At 33.1% G+C, this 15509-nt stretch overlaps 2 protein-coding genes across 3 annotated transcripts; both read left to right on the top strand.

The window, feature by feature from the left end:
- Positions 1–984: 984 nt before the first annotated feature.
- On the top strand, positions 985–2405 carry LOC129759544 (serpin I2-like). Its single transcript, XM_055757010.1, has 3 exons — positions 985–1113; positions 1144–2035; positions 2105–2405. The coding sequence occupies exons 1-3, from the start codon at positions 985–987 to the stop codon at positions 2293–2295; spliced, it is 1212 nt and encodes a 403-aa protein (XP_055612985.1). The 3' UTR covers positions 2296–2405.
- Positions 2254–15430, top strand: LOC129759549 (probable serpin E3). 2 transcript variants are annotated; one of them, XM_055757015.1, is made up of 3 exons: positions 2254–2308; positions 6115–6179; positions 14008–15430. In XM_055757015.1, exons 2-3 carry the CDS (start codon positions 6144–6146, stop codon positions 15076–15078), a joined length of 1107 nt encoding a protein of 368 aa, XP_055612990.1. In that variant the 5' UTR covers positions 2254–2308; positions 6115–6143; the 3' UTR covers positions 15079–15430. The 2 variants fall into 2 exon arrangements, with proteins under 2 accessions (XP_055612990.1, XP_055612989.1); XM_055757014.1 differs by lacking the exon at positions 2254–2308 and adding an exon at positions 5793–5950 and having other exon boundaries at positions 14008–15428.
- The last annotated feature ends 79 nt before the right edge of the window (positions 15431–15509 follow it).

The following is a 15509-nucleotide window of genomic DNA, read 5'->3' as shown; positions in this document are numbered from 1 at the left end:
TTCAACATAGGTTTCGCCTTTATTGAAAGATTTGCATAGATATTGATGATCAAAATTTCCATCTTTGAACCTACTGTTCCTATTTTGGTACTGTACTGGTACCTTCAATTGGACCTATTTTTAAAATTCTTATAAAATATATGATTTTTCGAAAATAAATAAACAAATTCATTAAAAGTGTAATTTTTAATTAAATATTACCATACAAAATATTACAGCTTTTTAACGACTAAAAAAACTTACATTTCTGTCATGAATTTTTTAAACACTTTTACTCCCCGTCAGCTCTATCAGTAGAAAAATAGATCAAACTTTTATATGTCTACTAACTTATAGTTAATTTGCGTAAAGCTAACAAAAATGTAAGAAATGTTCAATATTGGTTCTGAATTATGCCCCAATTAAAAATTCGCACTTTTGTTTATTTGTTTGGTATTCACACAAAGTTTTTGTGATGTTAGGTCTAAAAATGGAACATCAAAGTCAATGTCTCCTATATTTGGACCCTTTACAAATTTTCCGGGTTTTCCATTGATTTCCATTTATTTTAGGAAAAATAGGTAGTCTGCTTCATATTCTCTATAGTGAAAGTAATAACCCTTCAAATATTGGCTTGGACACTGAAAAACCGTGATTTTTTCTTATTTCCTCTCATTTCTCAAAACGCACCCCACTAATTGAGCTGTCTAATTTACCACTGAATAGGAGGCACATTTTTAAAAACGATGAAAATTTGATGAGAAAGACTTTTTATGGCAAAAAGCGGCATAGAAGGGTTCAGGAAGAATAAGAGTTCATTGTGCACATAGCAGCATCTTTATCCTTTGCAAGCAAAATGAATTATTTACAATTTTCGGCATTTTAGGACTAAAGTAGGCTCTAGGACCAAAGTAGGAGCACTCACCCTACAATGTTGCGATCGAATGATATAAAAACCTCGAGAAACAGTTTTCTGTTACAGTAGAGTTTCTTTGAAGGTGAACGATGTTTCCAAACGCGATCACGCTTGCTTCGATTGCTTCGCTGCTGGTGTCCATGGCATCAGCCTCTTCAGATGCCAATCTGAAGGAAACAGATGATCAGGGGGAATTTTCATGGAGATTTTTGGAAAAAGTAACTTGTTATCTACTTATTTTTCCATAGGCATCTAACGAATACAAGGATAATATCGTTGTTTCATCGTATTCTGTAAGACGACTCATTGCCAGTCTTTTGAGGGTCACAGAACAAAGCGACGAAGTTACAAACGAACTGCAAAATGTTTTAAATTTGTCGATTGACTCTAAAATTTCTCAACGATACAATGAACAAATGGAGAGATTGACTGGAAGCGGTGATTTGATTAAAGGCTCTTTGCTTGCAGTTTTCAGAGTCAATAAATTATCTGATGATCTTCAAGCGGAAGCTACACGATATGGATTAAAAGTGGTACAGACAGAGGATAAAACGACTGCTCTTACTGCAATAAACAACGCTATAAACGAAATGAGCAAAGGAAAGGTTGAAGAATTCACAAAAGGATACGATTTTAGGTCTCTTTCAATGATGGATTACATAGAGTACAATGGACTTTGGAAGTATAATTTTAACGGGGATCCTACGGTCTGTAACTTCTTTACAGATGCCAGTACAACGACTCTTACGAATTTTATAACTGCTGAAACCATGTTCAATTATGGCTCATTTGAAAATTTGAACCTTAAAGCATTGGAATTACCACTGCCTGAAACAAGTGCCTTGAGATGTGTTTTACTATTGCCATTGAACAAAAAATCTCTGCAGAGTGTAATGCAAAACTTCGATCATAACAATTTCCGTGAAATTTTGAAAGGATTATCATCTGTACAGACTTCAGTTACCATTCCTAAATTTGTTATGCAATTAACAACTTTAGCCAAAAATGTGCTTGAAACTATGGGCCTTCATAAGCCTTTTACTAATGCTATATTTAACGTTTATCAGAACGGTCAGGAGAACCTCGATGAAATTGTTCAAAAATCGAAATTTACCATGAATGGCAACGGAACAACGAATCGTGAGTATAAATTTTTCGTACTATAGGTTAAAAGTATCTTAACATGAATTTAATTGTTTTTTGTTTTAGCTCGGAGTGTTTTTTCATATTCGATGATGCAACAACAACAGTTCTTCGCAAACCAACCTTTTATTTATGTGATTTTTGAAAAAGTTCAATCAATACCGATACTGATGGGACATTACGAGAGACCCACTGAAATTCTACCAGAAGGCGTACAGCAATCAGAGGCGTTTAGATGTCAACTTTCACCTTTTTGAAAACATTTGTAACGTATATCTATTTTTTATAACATATTATTTATAACAATTTATAACATTTATAACATATATTATAACATGTATAACCAGGGCCGTAGGGGGCCACGGGGGTTTTTTGGTTACAATATTTATCCTATGACATTTTTGCTTGCAAAATGTATACATAAAGAATAGTAAATAAAATTGAAGCTTCAATATAATTATTCAGGTTTGAGACATTTTACACTAAATGGCGAACAGGAAATTATTGCTACACCGAAAAAGTCCTGCCAATTTTCTTGTAATGATTAGAATCAACCAAAAATTTTAGGGGAGTTTTATACATATATTTATGTCAAAAATCAAAAGAAAAGTTATGATGGAGCCTTGAGTGTAAAATTGAACGCATTTTCGCTCGATGCCCTCCATCAAAGTTTTAACAGTGTCATCCGGTATCAGTTTCTCAGTTTTCCATTTTCTTAACATATCCTTCTCGTCTTTGACTGTCTTCTTGCTCTACCAAAGTACCCGCTTCATTATTGCCCAGTACTGCTCCACCGGGGGCAGCTCCGGACAGTTTGGCGGGTTCATGTCCTTTGGAACAAAATGGACAAAATTGGCCTCATAGCACTCCAGGACACTTTTAGAATAGTGGTATGATGCCAAATCTGACCCAAATAGCGGAGCTTCATCGTGCTGCTGCAAGAACGGCAAAAAGCGCTTCTCGAGGCACTCAGATTTGTAGATCTCGCCATTTACTGTGCCCTATGTTACGAAAAGCTCACTCCTCAGTCCGCAAGAGAAGAAGGCCTGCCAAACGAGTTTTTTTGGAGGCGAATTTCGACATTTTCTTCTTCTCAAATTTGTCGTCCACATCGAACTTGCTCTTGCCGGTGAAAAACTCCAACCTCGGAATTTGCTTAAAATCGGGGTTTATATACTGTTTTGGGACCGGAACACTTTTGGACACAATTTGAAAAACTCGCGACGATTAAAAAACTTAAAACGACAAGTTTATTTTCGGTTTGATTTGGGGGGTTTTATTAGGCGATGTGTAGTACACGGCGGATTGGTTTGGACTGTCGGCTCAACTGTGTTATACAAAAAGTGGCGAACGTATATAATGTAAAGGTACTCTATCCCTACAACTAACACATCTACTTCACGGTTTAAGTATTAAATACGGAGAGAGAAAAAACATAAAAGTCAAAATACCATTCTCTTCCGCTCTGCTATGAACAGAGCTTATCTCTCCTGCGGGTTCTTTTTAGATGCCTTTCGAGATAGTCTAAATTCCCGTTCCCTCCTGTCGTTTTATTCTCTCACTACCACTAGGCCAGGGGCCGCAATGTTTATACTCCAACATATACGTTTCGTCGTCTATCACACAGCAGCCATATTTTGTCAGCATCTTCTCGTAGAGCTTCCGTGCTCGAGTTTTAGCCGTCGATTGTTGCCGCTCATCGCGGTTTGAGAAGTTCTTTACTTTGTCTGTATGTAGTCCAGCTCTCGAATCGAATTTTAAGGATCACAAAATCCGGAATTATTGTTGCCAAAGCTTACCACTACCACATATTTTTCCCAAAGTATACGTCTAAAGAACTACTTCTCTCTTCTAAATTTACTACTCATCTTTACTCGGCCGGGTCCACTGTGCAGCATTTGACGCATAGACAACTGGAACCAGGGAGGAAGAAACGTGGACAACAGTGCCATACGTTCCATGATTATGAAATTTTTAAAATAGTTTTCCTTCAATTACTTTTTCTTTTGCGATTACAGTTATTCATACGATAAACACAACATACTTTCAACTTCAAATCAAATTCACAACTCACCACTGACTTAATCACATTTAAATGTACTAGGGGAGATGGGGGCATAATGGCCACCTTAAGGAAAACGGTTATTTAACCATAGAAAATAGCTATAATATGGAGGTTAAATTATTGTTTCGTGTTCAGACACTTGAAAAGCCTATTCCCTAACGGGCTGAAACGTGAAAAACTAGATGAAAACGTTAAAAAATGCATTTTAAAAAATTTTGCCAAAAGCTGAAAACCAGCCACTGTGGAGGCATAATGAGAACCCCCCCTGAGGCAGTATGAGCACCATTAATCAGAGCAAGATGTGCGTTTTTGCCGGGAAATCTAGCAGCGAATTCAATTCGATGAAGTCAGGTGAGTCGTAGATTCATCAAACAAAGCAATAACAAAATAATCTAGGTCTGTTTGTAGAATACAAACAATTCACGCACGCTCATACATTAAGTGCTTTGTTCGAAGGATGATGCTACTAGCCGTATAATGTAACAAAAAAAAATCGATCATAAATTGTGAATGGAAAAAAATCACCTCGAACAGAAATCTAGTCTTTTGATTACCTCTCCGACACCTTACCAATAGGCTAAATTGTCGGATGAAAACTAGTCAAGATGTGGCGCTATAAATCAATTTTAATTCGCTGCTAGATTCTACGGCAGAAAATGCTCATTATGCCTTGATAATATGGTGCTCTATATGCCCCTAGTCAACAAATTTAAGTAAAAACGTGTTTTAAAATTGATAAAAGTGAAAAATCAAAAATTTTTTGATGGTAAAAATTGAGAAACAATGTGTACATCATGTTGCAGTGCGTACATTATAGATCAAGGTTATTTTAAGATCATAAGAGCTTATTTCGTGGTGCTCAAAAATTATAATATTTTCGTAACTTGAGAACCAAGCTAGTTTTTTTTTAAATATCTCTGTAAAGATGATAAGGAGATTCCTTTTTTTGTGAAAAATTAATACTATAGGAAGTACGAAACAAATCCTCATGAAAATTTATTTTAGAAAATACGCACTTTCGTAGAAAAGCGTAGTTCTCATTATGCCTCGGGTGCTCGTTATGCCCTCATCTCCCCTACAACTTAGTATAAAAATAATGTTGGTCCTAAACACCTTCAACCTATGAGATGATAGCTTTTAAATGAGATTTTTCAATATTTTTCATAATTTATAGCAATAAATAAACAACTTTTCGCGGACGACGAATAAACGCGTGCGCTGCCATCAAGGCATCGCCTACTTCTCAATTGAAATTTTCGTTTGATTTTGCAAATAAAGTGCAAAATCTGGGTAGTTTGGTAAGCTTAGTTTAACCTTTTGGGAATTCGATATTCGGGACTAAATTCCTATCAACAAGCTTGAAATTTTTTGAAAACTAGTACAATTATTGACATGGGGTAAGATTTCGAGGTTTTGAGTCGAGATTGTTACTCTTGAATCATTTTAGTCGTTCATCAAAATTTGATTTGGAATTAGAAATTTTTCGTTTAGAAAAGCATTTGCCGGCCATGCGTATAACATATTGTCTTTATTTTAAGTTTTTTTTTTAATTTTCCCCGTATGCCCTTTAAAAATATTACGCGATATGATTAACAATAGAGATTTCATCAAAAAAGAGTGAGTTATCACGTCAGCTTCAGATCACGTCTCATCTGGCGGTAATGAGAAATCCCTTATGAAGCCCATGACTTATCGGACTTATCAGTCCGACTACTCTTCCTGCTTTATTGTTTATTCAGTTTCACCTGTTTTGGTTAATTCCTGTGATCAGTATCTTTCCCACTTGGGGCCAATAAAAACCATGTTCCCAACATTCCTTGCCTCCTGTGTAGTGATCAATTCAGCCGGTAATGAATTCCCCAACCCGCGACTCAAAGGTAATCAATAAAAACAACATTCAATAATCAAATGTATTTTTTTTCCAATTCCATACCATCACCATCGATGGCAAACAAACGTACAAACGGACGATCGATCGGACAAACAAAAACATCCACTTACTTACACACAGATGATCCCGATGGACCGGAGGCTGTAGTCATGCGGAATAATCAGTTCAGTATCAGCTACTTCAAGGTGAGTCACCGTAGTTGTGGATTTTTTAAAACTTTTTTCTATTTCCAAAGAATCTTGAAATTTGTAAAAGGAACGTTGAAGAAAATTTAACCCGAGATTGGTAGGCAATCAACGATAATTTTAATAATGTTTAGAGAAGAGTTTGAAAAAAAAAAAAAAACTATTCCAAGCCTTAGTAATCTGTTAAATACATACAATATGATAATTATACAACTCTTCTTGAGTCTATAAGTACCTACTAAAAATTACAAAAATTATTAAAATTTCATAAAATTTAAGATCTAATTCATGCATACAAACAAAACGCTGATAATGAAAATTTTCTTATTAGAATTACGAATTACGAAAAAGGATTGTGTTCTTATTTAAACTAAACTTTATACAAACTACAATAATTTTTAGTAGACTTTCTGACATAAAACTGCCTTTGGGCTCTATTTCTTTTCATTCATATTGATTATTTGTAAATTAGTATTTATTGATTGAAGCGGTGATCAATTTTTTCTTTCAACATCCTTCACTCAAAACCTTTGAAGTACAACAACTGATTTGAGTATCTGCCTAACTTTCTTCGAAAATGTAAATATTCATAATCAACTTCATTAAATAAATTTTTTAAATAAAATAGCTAAACGAGTTTTCAGTTTATGTAAGTCTGTTTACATTTTTTGATGCAGAACGTATTATTTTTTTCCTAAAATAGCCACCAAATTTATTTCGGTATCGTTGAAATTGAATTTTTTTATTGAAAATTAATTTTCGCAGCATATCTATTATCCGCTCGGAATTCCTTAGGATTCAGGTCAGGCAAATAGAAATTCGCTGCTGCATTTTTTTACTTTTCAACAGAAAATGAGCACTTTTTTAAAAGATTTGTTATCGTTTATAATAAAAATTCGTGCCGAAACCAAACAAAATCAACAAAGCTATTGTTTCATAGATGAGGCATGCTTGGCATTTTGGTGAAAATTGTAAACTTATCCAATGCAAAACTCTCTCAAAGACTTTAAAAAAGTTTTAAGGTTGATCATTCTAATGAAACAAAATTTGATACCTGTTCACGGGTGGTACGGTGATTTAATCAGATCAATTTGACATTTGAGCGCTTTTTTTTTGGTTTTTTTTCTTCTGTTTTCCACCCCTGGATTAGGATGAATAAATATATATTTTTTGTTAAAGCAATTATAAAGTTTCAACGAGTGTTTTACTAATCATACTAAACGTGTCTTCCAGTTAGATGTTATAATTTTTTTTAATCTTTCAAAACCTTCAAGTTTTAGGCTTTATTTTATGGCTTCCATTTGATCAGTGGCTTTTTTTCTAAAAGAAATCGCTTCTTCGAATAAGTAACTAGGAATAAACTACTGAGATTTTAAGGCCTTCTTCTTAAAAATCGAATGGCATGGTTTTTTTTACAAAAGCACTTATGTTATTCTAATTTTTACAAATTAATTTGGAACTAAATAAAAAGTCGTTTTTTTTTTTTGAAAATATTACCTCAACGCGCACATTTTCACAACACCGGCCTATGCGGATTTTAATTTTGATATTTGAAGAAATTTTTAGACAACTTTTTAGAATGAACCAAAGCCCTAAAATACTAAACAAAAAAGTAAGTATTCTTTGGACCACTCGACATAAAATTTTATATCAGAATATACGCCTTGTAAAATTGAACAATGTTGCCCAAGACACTAAAAGGTGCTAAAAGTGTCTGTGCTAAAAGTCTATCTTATTATTTGATGAGTTTGTTTCATAATAAATTCTATACGTAAATAAAAAAAATGAATGCTTTCTGGAAATCTACAAATTTTCAATAAGTTGTTGGAAATCTCAGATTTTCAAGAACAGTTAGCTGAGAAAAGCATTATCCGGCTCAGGTTTTTTGTTTCTTCCAATGCGTAGTCCCTTCAGTCAATTGATTTTTAATGGTTTTAATTTTTTTTATGATTTTAAAGTCTATTTTCTAGTTCTGGTGACTTTTCGTTTATTTTATGTTTATCACTCATATGTGATCCACGTGAGCGAATGTGAAAGCTTTTCGGAGTGCTGCGATTGGAAAAAAATTACGATTGTAAGGCAATCGCAATAAATGCAGTTATTAGTAAAGTTGTAGTAGGGAAGTGAGCTTTCAAAGAAACTTTTGGTTCCGACGAAATTTTTCCTAGGATATTTTTGCTTGAAAAATGCATGCATGAAGAATAGTGAAAAAAAAGTGATACTAAAAGTCAGGCCCGTGCGAAGGACCCGTCCATGGGGGGGAGGGGGGGGGGGGGGGGGTTTGAAATTCAAATTTAGCCGAAAATAATAACAATACCAAAAATACACAAGAAATAAGTAAATTGATTTCTAAACCATTTTTTACTAATAATTATCACACAAACTCTAAAAGTAATAAATTTTACTAATAAAATTAATCAACATTTTCAAAACGAATCAAAATGAATGTTCCGAACCAATGCTGTTTCTGGTAAGTCATTGAAAAATCATTCAACTGAACTAGAAATTTGCTTGAAAATAACTTCTAAGAAGTTAAGATATCAAATTTGAAATCAATCTTTCTGAAACACCAGAAAAAGAATGCAAATCAAAATTTCGAATAAAGCTTCGGACATAAGAATTATGGCACAGATATAGAATACATGAAACAAAAAAAAATCTGAATTTCCAAATAAATGTCAGATTACGTAAAAAATTTACCATGATGAAAAATTGTTGGAAAAATTATAATGATTGTTATTTTTTATTCATCTTATTTTACATTTCTTTTCTTCATTTCCAATGGAATCGATTGAAAAAAATAGAATTTGGAAAAAAAATTATCACGATTAGAAATGTGAATTCTCGATTAAGAAAAACATATTTGAATTTCATTTGATAGAAAGATGAAAAAAATTAAAATTTTATTCAAGACTGCCAGTGAAAAAAGTCAAAGGTAAACCCCTATTCTCTTTCAAAATTCGTTCAGAAATTGATATAAAAGGCCAAAAAAAAATTGAAGTTCATAATAATAACTCTTTACATATATTTATAACACAACGTGTTCAATTATACTGACAAATTACAGATTAGGAATGGTCAATAAGATACTGATAAAATAAAAATAATGATATCCAAGTTTTGTTGTAAATATTCAAAGCACAAAGATAATACAAGTTTAGGTAAAATTGCGTAATAAATTTAACTTGCGTAATAATTAAACTTTAAACTTTAAAGTTTCTACTTCAAATCATGATCGATTAAAAACACATTATTCAATATAATGAAAATTAGAGAAACTTTTATAAATTTTCAATCTAAGATTTTAAATTTAAAAATTTCAAGATCTGAATATTTTGTATCTATCAATTGGAATTTTGGGTCCTGAAAAAGACAAAAGATGGAAACTATGTTTTTCTTGATAAAAATTCAGTTTCAAAGGTAGAAAGTAGAAGATAATGTTTTCAAAACACAAAAATTCAGATTTAAAAACGAAGACAAACTTAAGAAAAATATTTCGTAAAATTAAATTAGTCATACTTTCAAATTCGGTTAATTTCTATTTAAAATAAAAACAAAATATGAAGAAGAAAAAGATTAGTTCTTAAAAATTTTAGAAGGATTTTTATATTAAACTCGTTCAATTATTTAAAAAAGATTTTTAAAAGGATTTGATTGAATGATTAGTTTTGTCAAATTTCGTTAATTACCTTGCGTTTCTGTGATATGGAGTTTATAAGCTTTAAAATGTATCAGTTTTAAACGAACTCAATCATCGATAACTGATGAAGTAACAAATCTACTTTAACAGAAAAAAAATCTAATTCTGGATTTGTTTATTAGGCTCATTTAATTTAATCAAGGAATAATATTCTTCTAGAAGTTAAAATTTACAGTTTATAAAACTTTGGAAAGATTCATTACAAGTTTTTAGGACATTACTGAATAAAGTTTAAAAAAAAATTAAATACATTTAACAAAATTTGTTCAAATCTGCAAAACATTTAGATTTGTGCTTTAAAAATATTATATATTCAATTTGGTTTAAAATTTCATTGAAGATGGAGAAAAGTGCACAAATTGAAAACCTTTATTACTTTTTCTTGAATTCAAAATTACTTGAAGTCTTGAAGGAAGTTGAAAATTGATTTATACCTTTATTTTTAGATCTTGTGATTTTTTTTAAAGTTTTGTCAAAATAATGCAGAAATTTCTAAAATGATTTCGAAATATTTGCAAAAATTATTCAAAAAACAAAAGCTGATAGAAAAACTGCATCTTTAGTTCAAGGCCTCATAAATAAGTCAAAATAAGCTTTTAACTTCTTTGCACCTCGAAGGATGTTAATTTCTTGGCATTGTGTAATTTTTCAAAGCGTCATTGAATGTGATGTTGAGCACTTAAAAGAACAAAAAACACAAAACAAAATTGAGACTGAAATTGGTTTCTATTTCATATTAGCACCATTTTTTTGTAAATCAAAATTGACCATCGTGAGTCATGATACATGACTTCCAACTTGTAGATGCATAAAATTAATATTCGATGATTTAATTTTGAAGTTATAATGTTTCAAATTCTGGAGTTGTTTTGTTATACTTCTGAATAAAAACCTATTTTAAAAAAAGAGGTAGGGATTTTGTATGTCAAGTTTATAGTTTCAATGCTAAAGGTTAATTGAATTGCAAATCGCAATTATCAATTAAAAAGTAGTTTCAATTCGTGAACAGCATATATGTATTAAATGTCGTAAAATAAAATGTCTCAAGCCTAGGGTGATTCAAGAGTAATTCCCGCCGGAGGCGAGAAAAATTTCTGACTTACTTGCTAACACTTATTAAACACCTTTTAAGATCAAGTAATTTCTCTTTACTTTTTCGAAAATTTTACTCGGAAAAAATCTTCATGGGGGGGGGGGGGGGTTTAAAACCCCTAACCCCCCCCCCTCCGTTCGTACGGCCTTGCTAAAAGTATCTCATAATTCGGGTTAAGTTCTTATGTATTAATGGTTATTCATTTCAAATCATTACATTCGAAAACAAATCCTTAATGTGATGAGTTTTTTTTTGTAAATTTAAAAAAATGAATGAGGTATCTTGAAGGCTTCATTTGAAAAAGAAACTTATTTGGGGTTCAAAACAGATTTATTTTTAACTCTTGTGAACTCGATACATTCAGATCTTATTTTAATTTTTTTCTAAGTATCTTCAATACAAATGATGTTAAACAACAAACAAATAAAATATATTTCTTGAACCCCAAGATGAAGTTCAAGGTATTTTATTAACATTAAATTATCATAAATAGTTTATTTCATTATTGAAATCCTGTGAAAAACTGAAACTTAGAGTTTTCAAGGAACGCAATTTAGAAAATTAGTTTAGATCTTATTTTATAACAGTGGTTTTTACCTGTTTTGTTTTTTCTTTGGAAATTTGGAATTTTAATTCTGAATCTGAATTCTGCATTTTTAACCTAAATACAAATTATGAATTCCTATCCTGACTGAAAATTCCTTTTGATGAAACTCTATTATTTCATTTCTGGATCACCATTATGGAATTTTGAAAATTTCAATTCGGCAAAAGAATTAAGAGTAAAAATTTTAAATCAAAATTTTAAAAATTGTTTGCTATTTCAAATATTTTTTTTAATATTCCGGAATGATGAACTTCGAACATTTCAACTGGAAATCAAGAGCTTTAAACTGAATTCAGATTCCACAATCCGGTCACGGGCAACAAATTTATGAAAAAAATGGTACCAGAGCAGCGAAAATTATTCAAATTTGAGCTCACAAGATATTTTTCCGCACTTATCCAGGCAGGGAAAATTTGGGCTATTTTATCTAAAAACCATGCAAAATCCGGGAACACGATTTCAAAGTTTACAACTATAAATTCTGGGCAATATCCGGACAAATTTAGGGATTCCTCAATTGAAATCAAGAAGAAAAAACTCGAAAAGTAATTTGTTTTCATCGAAACACATCAGCCAGTTTATTTGGATAAACTTTGTTAAACATTGTTTTAGATGCAATGTTGTATAACATTGTTATCTCGCAATTTAAATTTTTCTTTGTCTTTGCAAATAAGTAAAAACTTTCGGGCAAAATCCAGGCAATCACGCAATCTTAATGAGTCTAGTCTTATTGAAAATTCGATATTGGAGACTAAGGACTGTACCCAAAATTTATGCAATGGTTATTATGTGAATAACTTTTGATAGCGGTTTTCGAGTACAGTCTTTAAGATTCTATCAGCAAGTGAGAAAATTTGTGAAAATCTATCGTAAAATTGTGGACCTGGGATCTGATTTCGAGGTTTATAAAAAAAAAATACTTTTAAAAACTTAAAATATCTTCAAATAATTTGGGCTCGGTAGGCTATGCTAGTATGTGACAGACGTGTTTTGGCGATTCAAAATTTCAAGAAGGTTTTAATGCAAAAAAAAATAAATGTGAGAAATTATCAACGATTTGATTTGATCCATTTTCGGGAAGAAGGATGCTTTCTTTCTGCTGCGGTTCTGACGAGAAGATGCAGTCTCAGAATGAAATATTTGTCATAGTTTAGGCCTTAAGAAAAACCGTTTTCAAAAGAAATCGGCCGGCAAAGTTATTCATGAAATACTGGATTTTCGTGTTCTTCCCGAAAAAAATGTCCCAAAATCCCATACAAACTTTAGTCTCGTTGAACGACTTCTTCCCGTGATCCGATTTGGCCCAAATTTAGCATGAGATCTTGTACTAGGCCTAGGATCAATTTAAGCCTGCAGCGCATAACTTTTTCAAATGTCAGGTCATTTGGAGCACTGTAATGCAGAGGTAACCTCTGCCCTAAAACGCAAATTCGTTTCCTTCATCCCTTTCTCATTTTTTTACCTATCTATTGACAACTAGGACGTGGCCGGCGTCATTATTGATATTCAAAGAGAGGGCATTAGTTTCAAACACTGAGAATGTGCCGCTAATCCCAAGCGCCTTTGTGAAAAATTGGTGGCCTCAATCAATCACGGAGTAGAAACCATTGGTGACGTGGAACTTGTTCTATCTAACCACACCAATTCGCCATTATTAACAGATTTGAAGCAATTCAGGTTCAACGATTCAAAGTGGATGTGAGTAATGAAAAAAGCTAAGCTAATCTAGCTAAGCTTAAAATGTCTCCAAATAACTTCTTTCAAATTGGTACGAAAACAGACTTTTATCTGTTGTTCAACCTTTTTGTCTTTATTTTGTTAAGAAGATGTCCTACTTTTTGCTTGTTTGTCTTACCAAAAGTTCTCCTTTTCTTTTTTTTATCTGGAAAGCCTTCTTCCGACACGAAAAACTTTATGTGTAAAGGTCCTTACAAAACGTCCTTTGACTCATCGTTACTGACGATGAATGAATTTCACATTTGAAATGCCTATATTTTTGGATTTCAAATTCTAATTATAAGTTAAAAAAGTAATTCGGGATTCATTTCGGACAAATCTAAAATTTGCCTCTGGAGTTACTTACACAGTAACGTTTAAGATAAGCAGTTTATGGTCCAAATTATTTTTGAAGATTTACAATTTTTGTCAGTTGTTCAAACTTGATGTCTTGTTTCCAATCACAAAAAAAAACACTTTTGGCCTAAAATTTTAAATCTCTAGATACTGAAATTTTTCTCTTGAATTCTCTAAAATGTGTTCTACGATGATTCTGTTCAAACAAATAAAAATTAAAAAATGCATTTGTAGTAGGTATTTAAAATTATTTAACTAGTTCTATTATACCGCGTCAAAAACGTTTACGATGTATTCTAAAAATTAGGTATAATAGATTTATTTGGCTCTTTTCTTATTCTCGATATTTTCACAGACCACCTTCGAGGATTCCAATAACCTGATATGTTCCCCGGTAGCCGCCCGACTTGGGCTAGCCATCTTCTACCACGTCTCGGGGCCAGCTGTCGATGAAGATCTGCGGACGATGCTCGGTCTACCGGTGGAGAAATCGGCTTGTCTAACCCATCAGAAAGATCAACAGGCCCAGCTGGTCCAGACGGGCTACACCCAAATCTACAACATGCTTTGCCACAACGAAGATCGTCCCCTGGAGCAGGAATTTTTTGAAGTTCTGGATGAGCATTTAGATGTGATCGTAGAACCGGTAGATTTCACCGACGATGTTATGACCGCAAGGACGGCCAACGTTTGGATCCAGTCGAAGAGTTGCGGCATTGACGAGCTGGTCCAGGAGGGAGATGTGTGGTCCGGTAGTCAGCAGTTTTTGATGTTGTTCAGTGCAGTTACGATTCCCCGGATCCGGTTTAAGGTGGGTTTTGATCCAGATCGAACGATCCCGGTTGATTTCAACTTCTCCAATATGGTCCGTTCGGTTCCGGTGATGAGAGGTTCGTTTAGGGTTCGGTGTTGTATCGACGAGGTGTTGGAGTGCATTGTGGTTGAGATACCATTTGAAGATAATTCCGGATTGGAACTGTTGGTGGTTCAGCCTTCGATTGATCAACGGCTCAAAGATATGGTGCAGCAATTTACGATGGAGTGCTTAAACCGGATAGATGGCAGTTTGGTTGAGCGATGGGTAGATATTCAGCTGCCTAAGTTTAGCGTCGCTTGGAAGACAAATCTCAAACCTATCTTAAGCAAGCTCACTTACGATGGAATTTTCGAGCTGAAAGATCTGCGTGCATTTGTCAGTGGTGGCAAGGAAAAGTTGGATCAGTTTTATCAACACTGTTATCTGAAAATTGATGAGAATGGCGTTGAGCCACCAGTTCAAATGTTAACGGCCGAGGCAGGTGAAAATTTGCTTAGATTTAGCGCTACTAGGCCGTTTATGTATATTGTGAGGAAAAGGAGTGATAGAGAAATTGTTTTCATTGGGAACTATTCGCGGTATGTTCCTGATCCTGATGAACTGTTTTAGTGTGTATTTGTGGTTTAGAAACGGCATATGAAGCGTGATTTTAATATAAGGAGATAAATAAAAAGAAACATTAATTGAAATTCGAATTAAACTTATATTTGCCGGAGACCGGCCAGCTTACTAAGAGCAGGAGTGTAAACGCGATACTCAAGACTAAACTTTTCTTTGAGGCTACCAAAGTTTGTTTCTTTGAGGCTACCAAAGACCACTAACTGAACAGTTGAAGATGCCACAATAATATTCATATCCTCTATCATTTTCTTCTTTATTAGAGCAAGTTCACTGGTGTTGGGAAAAAGTGGTAGAAATTTTGACATTTTGAAAATTTTACCATGCAAAAATGTTTTCAAGATCTTGGGGCGTTGTATTTTTTTACAACACTGTTTCCATTTCAGCCGTATGTGATAGAAATATTGCTATTTTTGCATCAC

The sequence above is a fragment of the Uranotaenia lowii genome, unplaced genomic scaffold (genome assembly GCF_029784155.1).
Source record: "Uranotaenia lowii strain MFRU-FL unplaced genomic scaffold, ASM2978415v1 HiC_scaffold_187, whole genome shotgun sequence".
Classification (NCBI taxonomy): Eukaryota; Metazoa; Arthropoda; class Insecta; order Diptera; family Culicidae; genus Uranotaenia; species Uranotaenia lowii.
The sequence above is the reverse complement of the archived record's forward strand: the minus strand, read 5'-3'. Positions and strand labels throughout refer to the sequence as shown.

Bases quoted from the DNA above. Each gene is read 5' to 3' on its own strand.
- LOC129759544 (XM_055757010.1), top strand. From the start codon at position 985: ATGTTTCCAAACGCGATCACGCTTGCTTCGATTGCTTCGCTGCTGGTG. The intron at 1,114-1,143 runs GTAACTTGTTAT...ATTTTTCCATAG, and splicing joins CATGGAGATTTTTGGAAAAA to GCATCTAACGAATACAAGGA. The intron at 2,036-2,104 runs GTGAGTATAAAT...TTTTTGTTTTAG, and splicing joins TGGCAACGGAACAACGAATC to CTCGGAGTGTTTTTTCATAT.
- LOC129759549 (XM_055757014.1), top strand. From the start codon at position 5,905: ATGTTCCCAACATTCCTTGCCTCCTGTGTAGTGATCAATTCAGCCG. The intron at 5,951-6,114 runs GTAATGAATTCC...ACTTACACACAG, and splicing joins TGTAGTGATCAATTCAGCCG to ATGATCCCGATGGACCGGAG. The intron at 6,180-14,007 runs GTGAGTCACCGT...ATATTTTCACAG, and splicing joins TCAGTATCAGCTACTTCAAG to ACCACCTTCGAGGATTCCAA.